Below are 14,779 nucleotides of genomic sequence, written 5' to 3' on the forward strand. Positions count from 1 at the left end.
CCCAACATACCCTGCGCTGCTAGGAAGCAATCAATAGCTCCCCAGTGCTCTAAGAACAAATTCCCCACTCTGTTAGCCTGAAGCCCCACATAATCACCCTCCCAGCTTGATCTTCTCCTCCAGGGCTTAGCACAGGCACTAGGAGTGGGGGCTCCTGGGGTCCCTGACCCTCTCTGGGCTGTGTGCAGAACTGTGTGTGTGAGTACAGTAAGCATGGCTACGCCGGGGCATTTTCCTAGCCTGGAGCAGCATGTGCAACTGAACTGTAGTGCCAGCACGTCGGTGCTTCATGGGCTGTGTGGACACAGGCCTGGCAGGCACTGGCCTCGAGGTCTGCTCCACAGTCCCTGGTATGGGAGTGAAAGGGCTCGGACGCCTTTCTAACCAACCACAGATTTTGAACATTATCCATCTTGCCAGCAAAACATTGTATGTAGCATCTCTTATGCTAAGAACAACCCTCTGATGTGCATTTCAGTGGCATCTGAAGCAAATAAGCAACCAGCTCTGGCACATGCAGTTCAAAGTAGACTATCTGGCTTCTCCGAACTTCAGCCTCCTCTCCTGTAACATGGGCACACACTTTGCCGAGCGGGGGCATGAGCGATGCCTGATGCCAGTGGTTGCTATGAAGGTGTTCAGTCACAGGTGACTGTTCAGATACGACATACACATCATTCAAACCCAGCTTCCACCCAAGACTGGAAAAAAGGGCACACGTAAGACAGTCCTGTAGCATGAAATAATGCACCTGGGAACAGCCTTGCAGAACCACTACTCTATTAACTATAATACTCCACGTAAGCCTGAAAATCTCACTTTCCAACAGACTTCCAGAGGCAAAGGAAAGTTTCATCCCAGCAACTGATTTTCATGAAATTTGGAATTCATAAATATCTAGAACTGAAAATATGAGTTCCAAATAATAACAATAATAAACATCACCACCATCTAGATTCACCAAAACAGCTGTGCACCCCAAACTTTCAGATCTTTAGTTATTACTCGAACCAGTCAAGTCTTCCACATTGCAGTTGCAGAAACTGTAATTTATTTTCTTTACGCAAGAAACTTTCCCTGAACAAACCTGGCCAATCTAAAACAAATTTTCCAGTGTGTTCCATGAGATGCCCCAACGCACCTTCCTGTCCCACAGAGTGCTGGGACTCAGCGCAGCAAGAAAGGCCTCCGAGCCCACTGTCCACTACCAGGCTGGGCAACCAGCCACAAGCCTCTGGCTCCAGCTCTCGACCACCGGGAGAAGCAGGATGCCTGCCCTGCTGACACTGCTGTGCAGCCCATGCTTCACGCTATTCACAAAGTCTATTTGGGGGAGATGCTGCTTTCCTATTTTACATTCTTCTTGGCCAGTGGTTCTCAGTCTGAGGGCCCGTGGGGGAGTCCAAGACACTTTTAGGGGTCCATGAGGTCCTCCCTCTTTTTTCCAACTACAAATCTGGGCAAGGTCAGCTTTTTCTTCATATACGTCAAATAACACAATCACAACAGACTGAATGAAGCAAATATGATAATCCAGTGGATTCTACTAAATCAGACATTAAATAGATTTTTTTTTAAATGTAAAAACAATGTCACTCTTCTCACTAATTTTTTTATTTTGGAAAATCATTTTTCATAATATTTTATATGTATGAGTTTATTATACTTAGTTTAAAATAAATATTTTCTCAGTTTTAATTAAATTCTAATGTGGTAGATACTGACAGAAATTATTCATGTAAACAAAAGCTCTTTGGGCTCCGTGATAATTTTCAGCATGAGATGATCCTGACATCAAGGATGCACCTGCTGTTTGGGAACTGGCATTCCAGGCTAACACGGCAACCCGGCCTCGTTCCCGAGCACACACATGTGAGGAGGGAAGGCAGGCCAGCGGGCGGAGAACGGACCAGCGGGATTAAAAGCATTCCCTGGACAATCCACCCTCACATACCCCAGCGCGGAGCACTGCAGCCCTGCAGCCCCGATTTAGAAGTTACTACGCTAGCACCGGGAAGGCAAAACTGCACGTCATAAACACCACACATCTGACCTGCACCTGCAGCAGGGGACCGGGGCCCAGGGCAGTGCAGCCCTGAGACCATGTTCAGCCCCTTGCACCCGCTGCTTACTCAAAGCATGTTATGACCAAAACACTGTTTACTGTCTGTCGTATTTGTTCAAAGTTTGTGAAAAGATTCCAGACTGAGGTTCTGACTCAACAAGACAGGCTGTGGCAGGTGCACACCCCTCAGGACAAGCACTCTGGCTCTGGAGGACTCCAGCTTAGGGAAAAAATGCCTCATTTCTGCCAACCTAGAGGGAAACTGGGTAGAAATCATGGAACCCTTCCTACAGATACATCGAGATATGAGGCCCGCCTCTTTAAACTGTATTTTACAGAAATGTAGTTCCTTTAAATTTTTCTCTTAAATAGAGTCTACCTTCATACACAGAATGAGAACGGGATTGTTAAGGGGAGAGTGTCAAACGCAGCACAAACAAACCCCCTTATTCACATTAAAAAAGACATGTGACAATGCTGTACCCGTGTGTTGAAATGTAGAAACATGCTGCAAAGACCCACAAGATGACCATATTTCTAAACGACCTGGAACTTAATTTTCATGAAGTGTTGCACAAACTAAGTGTTCTAAGGAATTTCACTCATCTAAGGGATGTTTTTCCAGGGTGCATTTTTTCCTGCTCCATCCCTTGGAGGGGGAAGAGCTTTCATCTAGCAGTTTTCAAGCAGGAATCACATCAGGGTCACCCGGGGGCTTGTTAAACATGCACACTGCAGGCAGGCAGGCCCCTCACTCAGAAATTCTTAAATCAGCAGCAGGTCAGGGATGTGACCTCAGGAATGTGTTTTCACAAGCTCCTCAAGAGATGCTGCAGGTGGTCCCGGCAGTGCTGGGAGAAACCCCATTCAATCTAGAGCGTCCCCCTTATTCTATTCAGGGCAGCCTGGCTTCATCTTGGGCTTCATCCTGGTCCTCTCAGCTTTGTTTACTACCCGGCAGCTGCTACAAAAGGCCAGAGGTCTCCTGAGGCAAACACAGGGCCACCTGCAAAGCTATGCAGTCTCATGGTGGCTCCAAACAGTTGACTAACAAGTTTCTTTCTTTTGCTCCTTTTACCAGGAGGCTGGAGATTCCCGCATCTCCAGGGAGTGTTGCGGGCGGGCAAACCAGCAATCCCACACTGACTCTCTGACTTCCCGGCCCTGGGTCCCTCCTTTGCAGAAGGAAGAATAACCCTATAACGGAATGACCGCCAAGATTCCTTCCTAGATGAGGATCTGTGATCCTAACATCTTCTTAAATTGTTCCATTTAGCTCTGAGCAGAATTTGAAATGAGAGACTGGAAATAAAAATACCTTTTGTATCATCCTCAGAATTTTAAGTCATTCGGTCATCCGTTGTCTAGTGTCCATCTTCCCACTAGAATGTGTGCCTCCTAGAGTATAGGGAATCCACCAGGCGCTCAAAGAAGGTGTGTGGAATCACTAATGGCAAGGTTGGGAGACTAAGGCAGCGCTCACCTACAGTTATTTCCAGGAAACAGGTGACTGAGTGCAGTGACTGCTGGGGCTGGCTCCCACTGGCCCTGTTTATGCACAGCTGGGATCAGTGCCCAGCTCTGTGATCGGTGACATCAAGTTGGTAGCTTAAAATTGGCTACAACAGGAGTAGTTACACCATGGAAATCTGCAAACACTGAACACCAGGGCCCCTTCTGAGAGTATGGGAGGAGCTGCTTGTTAAACATGTGCCAGCACACCACTGACTGAATTGCAGGAGGCAGGAAGATTCCAGACCTTTATGAAGGGAAATGAAATCGCACCCCATTTTACTCTTTCCTTTTATCATCCACATTTAGTTATCTCCCTTTGACGTTAAAGGGCATATTTAGAATGACCAGACAAGTATGATTTCATGATGTGATCTTCATAATGTCAGAAACGATGGCACACTGTTTGGAGTAAAGCATGTAGCCACTGGTGCAAGACTATTAGACTCTTAAACTATGACTGTTCAACTGACCTCCATACAGCAAAGTCCCAAACCAGACAGACAGGTGTAATCCATAACAAGAATGCTGCATGATGAATTTTAGCTACTTTTCTGTCTTTTACCATTAAGGTTTTTAGTTTCTCACTCAGGGCTTCAACTCGAAGATGAAAGTGAAAGCAGTGCCCTCCCAGCACCCCTCTGTTGGTAATGAGCGGCTGATTGTGTATCGTTTCAATCTTTGTGTTTTTAAAAACTATCCAAGCGACAAGGTATCACCCAGTTTCTAAAATAAAATTGCCCAAGGCACACACACAAAATGCTTTCTACAATTTTTTTGATGAATTGTGTTTGTAAGCCGTACAGCAGCTAGGGAGTAGCTCCTGTAATTAAACCAAGCCTTGGTTCTGAACATCTAAATGTTGTCCAGGATGTTCCCTCAGCTGACTGTAAAACCTCCTATCAATATTTGCATTACCGAACTGAACCACAGTTATGACTGCAGCCTTAATGAACACCCGCCTTCATGCCAAGTGGAGTTAACAAGCTGCCCAGTGAAAATACAGAGATTTTTATATACTTCAAGAAGACATTTGTGATTACCCTACGGCTTTTTAAATTGAAAGTCTAAGTAGTAAATTTTGATTGCTAAACCTAAAGGCAAATCACTAAATAACGTGGACAGTCTCTTCAGATTTTTCAAGTGAGTGAAACTTCCATTTTCATCTCCAATCGATAGTGCGGACTTACCAAGGTCAATGAGAATCGCGTGCTGCTGGGAGGTGAGCTGTTTTAGGAGTTCCTTGTACGGCACGTCCTTTGGCTGCTGTTTACTGGGAAACTGGTGTTTTAGGTGGAATTGCTCAGCTAGAAATTTCCAGATTTCACCTCGGTGATGACGTGGCACACCTTTAAAAGGAGGAGCAGAAGATATAAAGAGACTTTATGCAGAGAATGCAACTTAATAAAAATGAGCTGTGTTTCTTCCATGGATCCAAGTCTTGTTCCATTAGGAATCAGCAGCACAGGAACGGAAGAGAAGCAGACGAAATGCTGTTCTATTTACTCCCTTCCTTCAAGCCACCCATGCTCCTCTCACTGCTGCAGCTCCTTCCCTCTCGTCTTTCAAAGATGTCATGTTCTGTGTTGGACTCTGCAAGCAATAAACTGATGAGTGTGGCACGAGCCCCTACCTGGTGCCAATTAGTAACGCTCTAGGGACGTAAGAACAAGCATGAAGAACTATAATGCAAAATGTGATCTCCTAAAAAAGGCAGAATCAAATTGGGGTAGCGCTCAGCTGAAGGAGAGTGGGCTCATTTCTAATGAGCAATAGAGGTTTCACAGGATCCTTCATTTGGGCCAAGCCTTAAGGATGATGGGAAAGAAGAGAAAAGACCAATCAGATGGAAGGAACCTGAGCTTTCCAGCTGCCCTCGGGCACAAGGGTGGGTGCAAGGAGGGAGCAGTTGCCAGTAAGGCTGGAAGGGTTTTGTCTGAGGCAAAATTGAGGGCAAGAACCCCGCCCTTTGTTTGGTAACTCTAAGGCTGTGGTCCCCAACACCCCCCCCCCCCCCGCCCCGGCTGTGGCCTGTTAGGAACCAGGCTGTGCAGCGTGTTGCCCACCTGCCCACCACCATATCCTCCGCCTGTGGAAAAACTGTCTTTCATGACACTTAGGAACCAGGCCGCACAGCAGGAGGTGAGCAGTGCGCGAGCAAGAGAAGTTTCACCTGTATTTACAGCCACTCCCACCACTCGTATCACCGCCTGAGCTCTGCCCCCCACAACCCTCCACCCTCCATCCATGGAAAAATCATCTTCTATGAAACTGGTCCCTGGTGCCAAAGAGGTTCGGGACCGCTGCTCCAAGGAACCACTGAATGCTGCTGAGCTGGGGAAGGACAGCCCAACTGAAGTTGAGCTGCTGGAATCCTGACTAGACATCTTTCTGCAAGGTGGGCTGGAAGGGCCCAGAGACTGGGCAGGAGACTGACTGCAAAATCATGCCATTTGAGCATTCACCAGAAATCTAAAAACTAGAAAATGATCCAAGAGCCTCCACCTAATATTTTTAACATAATTAATTGGAATACTCAAAGTGATTAAAAATGTCTAAAACTAAGAAAAATTTTCTTAAAGTCAATGCTATTATTTAGGGCAAACCTCATTAGAAAAAAATGACAGTTTGGAATCAAAATTCTCTGGTTCATTACTTACCTATTACAAGGCCCAAATGTGGAAGGGGGAGAGAAAGAAGAATGCAGGGTAAGACACCAAATCTTCCCCATGTCTTGGGATAAAAGGAACATTGGAATTAGAGATTAATCTTTCTTTCCATCCAGAAAAAACTGTGACTACTTTGTACACTTCCTGCCACTCAGAAGCCTACTCAGGAAGATGGTTTTGCTAGTTTCTATCTCTGGTCATCTTTGAGAGAAGTTTCTATTCTGGCAAGATAGAAGCTGCAACAGCAGATGGCATTTATTACAAGGCCATTATGAGCTGTCACCATTCTAAGCCCTTCTGTGTGTTGGCCCATACTGTCCTCATAACCTTCTAAGGGAAATACTATGATTATCCTCATGGTAAACTTGAGGAAAGAGGCCAACCACAACAGCTCCCTCACCCGGGATCACCGGCTGGTTAGTGGCAGCCCAGGGACAGTGACCATCATTTTATCTTGATGTCCTTCCTGTCAGAACTGTTAGACAAGGCTGCTACTCAGGTGGGCATTGGAGAAAAATATTTTGTTCCTACCTGGCAACGAATAATAAAATAACCATTTGTGGATTTGAAACAAATAGTAATCAATTTCACTTATTAACAGAGTAAGGAACTATTTAGAGAGTCTCATGCAGCCACCTCTTAGAAATACTTCAGGTATAGTAAGTACTTTTTCTTTCCCTTTGTTTTTTAAACACAAAGCAGTTGTTTAAAAAAAAAAAAAGTTAGGCTGTGGGAGAAACACAGGGCCCCCCTTAACCATGACTACCCTGCACCTTCTCTAATTTTATTTTAGCATTAATCTCACGACCCTGTAGACTAAGTTGAATGGCGGCCCCTCAAAAATATATGTCCACTTCCTAATCTCTGGAACCTGTGAATGTCACCTTCTTTGGAAAAAGGGTCTCTGCAGATACAGTTAAGTAAGGGACTTCAGATGAGGAGACCATCCTGGATTATCCGGACAGATCCTATATTCAGTGACAAGTATCCTTATAACAGATGCAGAGGAGAGGACAAGAGAGTCAGTGTGACCATGGAGGAACAGACTGGAGTGACATGACATGGCCACAAGTCAAGGAAGCCAACAGCCACTAGAAGCTGGGAAGGCCAAGTGCAGCCCTGCCAACACCTTGTTTTTGGAATTCTGGCCAGATGGGTGAGAAAAAGTTGTTTTCTCTGGCCGCAGTGGTGGCTCACGCCTGTAATCTTACCACTTTGGAAGGCTGAGGTGGGAGGATTGCTGGAGGCCAGGAGTTCCAGACCAGCCTGATCAAGAGGGAGACCCCCATCTCTACAAAAAATAGAAAACTTAGCCAGGCATGGTGGTTGTGCACCTGTAGTCCCAGCTACTCAGGGAGGCTGAGGCAGGAGGATCACTTCAGCCCAAGAGTCTGACATTGTACTTTAGCACACCAACAGACCAAGACTCTATCTCAAAAACAAACAAAAAAACAAACAAACAAACAAAAAACTGTTGTTGGCTGGGCGCTGTGGCTCACGCCTGTAATCCTAGCACTCTGGGAGGCCGAGGCGGGAGGATTGTTTGAGCTCAGGAGTTCGAGACCAGCCTGAGCAAGAGCGAGACCCCATCTCTACTAAAAATAGAAAGAAATTATATGGACAGCTAAAAATGTATATAGAAAAATTAGCCGGGCATGGTGGCACATGCCTGTAGTCCCAGCTACTCGGGAGGCTGAGGCAGGAGGATCGTTTGAGCCCAGGAGTCTGAGGTTGCTGTGAGCTAGGCTGATGCCACAGTACTCTAGCCCAAGCAACAGAGTGAGACTCTGTCTCAAAAAAAAAAAAACAAAAAAAAAAAACCCTGTTGTTTCAGCCACCAGTTTTATAGTAATTGGTTATGGCAGCAACAGGAAACTAACATACCCTGATATGTGCTTTTTTATGTTATTTTATTTCTTTTCTCCTCCTCTACTATTCCTGCTCAGAGATGTATCTTGGGGACACACACTCATTCTCACACACACACACACACACACACACCACATCTCTAATACTTTAAATCCTATATAGAAGTAAATGTGGGCAGGAAAATAGCTTGGTAAGTGATTTACGGTGGGGCTTTTTCACAAAGTATTTTTTTCAAACTGGAAAATTTTCCTGAGTTATGAGATGTCCAATTTCCTCTTATTTACTAAATCATTCCCACTATCTTATCAGAACTTTATTTTTTTGGAAGAAAAGACATTGGCTGTGTCACTGGACCATACCAGATATTCCGGTATTCAGGAGTAACCCTAGATCCTATGATTTAAAGCACAGAGTCATGACGATCAGACCCAGTGTTTTTCTAGGAATGGCCTGGAACAACCTTCCCCTGCTCAGCGTTGCCTCACTCCTAACCCAAGACAGAAACCTGGCAGTGGGGCCTACCCAGGGCTTGCAGGTGGGTTCTGGGTGGGCAGGAGGCCACTCCTCCATCCCCCATGTAAGCAGCTTTTTATTTTCACTCACCTGAAACATAATACATGCTCAACATTTAGAAGGGGGAAAAAAAACTCAGAAAATGCAAAACGTATAAAGAAGAAAGTGAAAAATCACCCATAACTAGAATGAACATATAATTACCATCCAAAGCAGGAAACTTTTGAAAGTGAAGAGGAAGAAAGCTATTAATTATTTTACCAGGATGAGAGTCGTAAACCAGGGCTGTGCCAGGTGACCCCGGCTGTAAGGTCACACTGCCTATAACCCGGATATCTGCAAACGTATCTCGGAGATTCTCCGTGTATAAGCACACAGAAATATCAACTGTACATGAGACCATGCTGTACTGTATTCTCTCTTCTCACTTAACTTATCTCAGACATCTTTTACATCAGTAAACACAGATCTACTTATTGAGTCATTTTCAAGGAATATTGTTACATGGAATGGTCACATGGTTGGGGTTGGTTTGTTTGTTTAGGCTGTTAAACAATGCCATAAGCATTCTTCTTACTGCAGGACATTTTGGGCTGATTAATTTCTGGAGTAACTTTCTGTAAATGGCATTGAGTCCAAGGTAAGCAAAGTCTGCATCTGGCCCATATTGCCAAGTGCTCCACTTTACAATCCTATTCCCAGAAAAATACACTCCAGCTGATGAAGTTCTACCTAGATATCTTTAGAGAAATCATTTTTGACCCAAATTAGACTTTGAATTATCTAAACTGTCACAGAATTATTCTTCTTTCTCCCAAGTTGAAACCTAAATCCTGCCATCGTCATCTAATTTTAACTTGGAAAGTCTTATAAATCCCTTTTATTTCTGTCACGTAGGGGTCTCGGATCACTAAGAGGAAAGGACTCATTATGCATACACCCACACAAGAACTGTCCTCTTTTTCAAGGCCTCTGAGCTGACTTGGCCTCTCCTTGAAAGGTCAAAGGTAATGGCTCTGAGTTAATCTCATTTTTTTTTTATTCTGAGCCACAAAATGAACAGCAGACATTTGTTTAGAGTTGTTAAATCTTAATGTGTTGAAACCAGCTGAGTGAGGAAGCCCTTTCACAGTTAGAAAGAAAGAGTTTCTGCAGTGAAGAGTGACATGGCAAAGTCAGGGGACGCGTGAGGAGACTGCACGTCGGCCTCAGCTCACCCCAATACGTAAACTGTCCCACCATCCATGTCCAATCTCACTACACAGCGTCCAGATTCCTGGAGTATTTCTACTAGTCCCCTCATAAAATGCACAATGAAAGGCAAACATGCAGGTGTCAGACTTGTAAGATGCTCAAATAGTTGGAATAGCTGTCACAGACCCAATTTGCCCTCTGCAGAAGCAAAGCCACCTGAAGGCCATCATCTAGTCACCCGTGGAAAGGGAAAGAACAGACTTACTCTCTTTCCTGTCTTCTCCTTTTTCACAACAGCAATCTGGAGCATCTGGTGTGAGGATAAATCTCCGGCAACCACCACAGGTGCAAAGGATGCTAGAACCAGAAGAGAGCTCCCAGACTCGCTCCTTGGTCCAAGCCTCTGAGTCTACCAGCGAGGGGGCAGGAGCTCAGAAAGGTGAGGGCACCTGCCGAAGGTCCCACTGGACGCTGCTGCCGACTTACAGCCTCAGTCTTCGCTACTGCTTGCATTTCAGGTTCTGAGAACAGCACAGTCGAGGTACCGTTCAACAGAAGCCGTGCAGTACGGTGTCAGAAACCCAGCTCTGCGGCCCCGAGGCCACCAAGCTTCCTTAACCATAGAAAGGGGAAAGACGTAACTAGTAATAACGATTAATACTAAAATTGATGCTGACGAAACCTGGAAAAAGGTTAAAAAATAATGCCTGAAAGACTATAGTAGAAAAAACTGATTTGCTCCAATAATTCTATTATAGATAAGCAACGTAGATGTAATGTTCTTCCACTGTACAACCGATAAAGTTAGAAGAAAACCGTAAGAATTATATATATTTGCTACCCTTATTCTCAACACCTAGTTATTCATGACTAGATCAATCAGAACTCAGTACCAATACAATTAGATTAGACTCATAGGATTTCTATTGCCAGCAGACACGGACATTTTCAAAGAAATCACTGTTTGTTTTACTTGCACACTAAATCACTGAAGTTAAGCTCTAAAATGGTGCTTCCCAAACTATTCCAATCCATCGCACACTGATATTTTTGTAAAATACAGTAAAAATGAATTAGAAAAACAGATTGTCAAAGTATTAGTCCACATTTTTTATTAGGATCACTGTGTCAAATTGCTGGAAACATTCCCAAATGCTTAGTGTCAAGTTCTGTACTTACCTCTTCTTGGACCAGTTCAGACTGGCAGAACACAATGAAAAAATAGCTAATAGTGCCCACTCTGCAAGGCCTTACAGTACAACAGACACATGCTGTGTGCTACTCACAAGCACCACTATCGTAATCCACGCCTTGCATATGTGGAAACAGGCTCAGAAGGGTTAAGTCATTTGTCTAAGACGACACTGCAAAGTGGCACAGCTGAGATCTAAGCTCAGGACCACCTGCCTAAAGTCTGTGCTCTACACTCTGTTGCCTCCCTAGGGCACCCAGAGAGAAGCCGCACAGTTAGTTTCTAGTTTACTATTTAATTCAGAGTATATCATTGTATTTTTATCCAGTTTGCAGGCAACTAAGCCCCTGGGTTTTTCTGTCTTCTACCTATCTCCTGGTCTTCTGGGAATTTTCATTAAGAGGAATCATGAAAGGTGATGAAACTCATGTCAATTAACTAAGATTTGGAAACAGATTAAGTAAAGATGTGATGAAAGGAAGATACATGGCCATTAAAATTAGACTTTAAAAATTTTTTATTCCACATTTCTTTCCAGGTATTCACGAGGGGTGAGGTTGGCTAGATGATTACCAATAAAGCTTACCTTGCCCAACAGCCGAGTGCATTTTTTCCATGTCAAACTTAATTTTTGATCTCCCTGGAGTGCTAAGCATCTTTTCCCACACTGCAGTTACTTCTTTAAGACAAGGAGTGATTTCTTCATAATCGAGCTTCAGGCGCTTATTCAGCAAATCATTTTCAGAGGCTAGAACAGATCATTTAAGAACACATTAATAGATGCTGCCCCTGGCTGCCTCCCGGTTATCGGTGCTGTGTCATACAGCCCTGCTTCCAGATCCAAATCAAAGTCCGGGATCCTGCCCCACTCCATTTTCCTTGCGTTGGACAATGCTAAAAACCTAGGCGGTGTCTGATTCCTCCTACCCCGTTCACTCTCAGTGTGTCCTGTTGGCTCCATTGCTAAGATACACCCCACCTCTGTCCAATTCTTTCCACTGTCACAGCTACCTTGACACTACAAAACTCTCAAAGGCAGGAGCTCTGTGTTAAAATTCCCAATACCTGGCATGGTTAGAGTTCAACAAAATTTTTTCATCTAAACTGGAAGAGGGACTCTAAGGACAGCTCCTTCTTATTTGGAGCCAAACCTCCTTTTGGTAGCTTCTTTCATTGGTTCCATTTCTGTTTCCTGGAATAAAACAGAATAAATCTACTCCTTTCATATGACATCTTTCAAATGTATGAAGACAGGTGTTGTTTCCTGCCAAACTTATTCAACCTAAAGCTGCATGAAGAATTATACCTAAATTACCACCAAACTGGCGGGGAATCAATTAAGGAAAACTTTAAATAGCCAGTTTAAATTGATTCCCCAGTCTAACCACTCATTTCACAGACACAGACACTGAAGTCAGAGAGATGCAGTGATGTGCCCAAGGTTATTTACCAGCCAGGAGGTGGCCGAGTGACTGCTGTCCTCTCAACTTTCACGGTGCTTCACCTCCCATTTTTACTTTGTTCTTTTACTTTGAAAAATACACTTTTATGGTCCTGTTAAACAATTCCCTACATCTCTGGAGTTCACATTTTTAAAAAAATGCCAACCCTAGATTTTTTGTGTGTGTGTGGCTATGAGAAAACACAATGAATGTCACTAGAGTTGAGCTAACCCTTGCGGCAAGCGGGTTCAGGACCAGCCCCCTGAGCAGCGACTGGCAGCAGCACCGGGCCCTGGGGGCCGACGTGCGTTTCTCTGGCAGTGAGTTCTGCTGAGAGCACACCTGGCCACCCTGACGCAGCCCAGCAGGCAACATGAGGAGCTCGCTCTGGAGTCAACAGGACCGCACACAGACAGAAAACAGGCCAGAAGATTCAGCTGAAAAGGCTTAATCCGTGTATTTGCCTATTGGTCCAAGCAACTTCCTCCTGCTTCAGCATCCCGACAACACTGCTGCCTAAAGTCAGTGGCCTCCAAAATGCCTTATCAACCAAGGCAGACGGTGCAAACCCGCCACGAACGTCCGGACTCCACGTCAACCAGGGGCGGGAACCTGAAGCCTGGGGGCCATGTGTGGCCCTCTGGATCCTTCAGTGCAGCCTTTTGACTGAATCCAAATTTTACAGAAAAAAATCTTTTTAATAACAGGGATTTGTTCTGTGAAATTTGGATTCAGTCAAGGAGCCACACTTGGGGATCTGGAGGGCCACATGTGGCCTTGAGGCCGCAGGTTCCCAAGTGCCCACAACCCACGTGGCTCATGAGCTTGTGGGGAAAAGGGAAACGTGACTGAATGAGATCAAATGTAATTTTGAAAAAGTTGTCTAAAATACTTATTAACATTTAACATGAATGCCTGAGCTAACCTGGACCTCGTGACTAATATTCACGTCTGATCTATGCCCTCTGCGGAGGGTGGGCTGTGGCTCTGTCCCCAGTTCTGCTCTCTTGGCAACTGCTGTCAGAGACAGAACTCTCCTGAGCTGCCACCAGCTCTCGAAAGCTCAGAGAGGGAAAGCTGAGCGGCCGGGAGGCTCCGCAGTTGTAAATGACCCCCCCACACACGCGCTCACGAGATACCAGGAAAACCACACTCTCTCTATATATACATTTAACAATAGACATGTATTATTTAACTAGGGGGAAAGCTTTTTTTAAATAAAAAAACCTTCAACTGCAATTCAAAATTTAATGTCACCACATCATTTCACCTAAGGCAAGCAGAAAACGCGGAGTGGCGTGAACGAGTGCAGCGGCCGACGCCACGCGGACTGCACACGCCCAGCCACAGCGGTCCCGTGAGCCTCGCTGGGCTGCAACAGGCTGCTCAAGCCTAACTTCAGAAAAGATGGCCTTGCAGAGGGGGGACAGCAGAGGACTGCTGGTTTGGAAGAGAAGTGATACGTTTTAGTCCCAACACCACTGAAAATTAGCTGTTTGATTTTGGGGAAATCACTTCAGCTTTCACGTGTCTACAATGGAGTGAGGCAGAGTTCGATGACATGATTTGGGTCCTTCCAGGATGCAGTGCTTCCAGAGTAGTAATAAATATTTGATCCATACATTCAAAAGACAGGAAATAGACTTACCTACAGAAAGAACCTTCTCATACATTTTCCTCTAATTTCTTTCCCAAAGAGAGTGCAAGTCAGCTTGAATCCTTGATCAATTTCAAGAGCCACTCCTAGCTGCAATGTAACCTTCCTTTGAGAAACCCCCACCTCCCCCGAAAAAAGCAATACAATGACTCTCTCTAGGTACACAGCACAGCAGGTGCTTGAATAACGTTGTGATCAATGTTGCTTTATTATAATGAGGAGAAAAACTATCAATTCCCAGCTGGGGTCACTGTGTGGATTTCTCCCCACGTCTGTGTGGGTTTTCTCTGAGTACTCCAGTTTCCTCCCACATCCCAAAGATGCGCACAGTAGGTTAATCAGCATGTCCACACGGTCCCAGTCTGGGTATGCGTGTGTGCGCGTCGTCCTGCCATGGGACGGCGTCCTGTCTAGGGCTGGCTCCTGCCTTGCACCCAGAGGTACAGGCTCTGGCCACCCAAGACCCCCAACTAGAATAAGCAGGTAAATAACTATCTTACTTGCTCTTATTAATCTTTCTTAAATATATGTATGGCTCACACTTACTTCAATGCTTAATATTAGTGTTTTGGATCTTTATTTAGAAATCTGGTGATTTTTTTTGTGACCAGAAACATGTCGTAGGAACTTAACTCTTTTTTAAAAATAAATTAGTCTATGGTAAAA

At 44.8% G+C, this 14,779-nt stretch overlaps 1 protein-coding gene across 4 annotated transcripts in view; it reads right to left on the reverse strand.

The window, feature by feature from the left end:
* Window positions 1–14,779, reverse strand: part of TBC1D1 (TBC1 domain family member 1) — a 202,881-nt gene that overhangs the window by 21,554 nt on the left and 166,548 nt on the right. For all 4 annotated transcript variants that reach the window (XM_069495292.1, XM_069495293.1, XM_069495291.1 and 1 more), the window contains 2 exons: window positions 11,601–11,762; window positions 4,768–4,926 (listed from right to left, as the gene is read on the reverse strand). In XM_069495292.1, the coding sequence (XP_069351393.1) occupies window positions 4,768–4,926; window positions 11,601–11,762 (321 nt within the window). The remainder of the gene's footprint in view (window positions 1–4,767; window positions 4,927–11,600; window positions 11,763–14,779) is intronic.

Source organism: Eulemur rufifrons, chromosome 19, assembly GCF_041146395.1.
Source record: "Eulemur rufifrons isolate Redbay chromosome 19, OSU_ERuf_1, whole genome shotgun sequence".
In the NCBI taxonomy this organism is placed as follows: domain Eukaryota; kingdom Metazoa; phylum Chordata; class Mammalia; order Primates; family Lemuridae; genus Eulemur; species Eulemur rufifrons.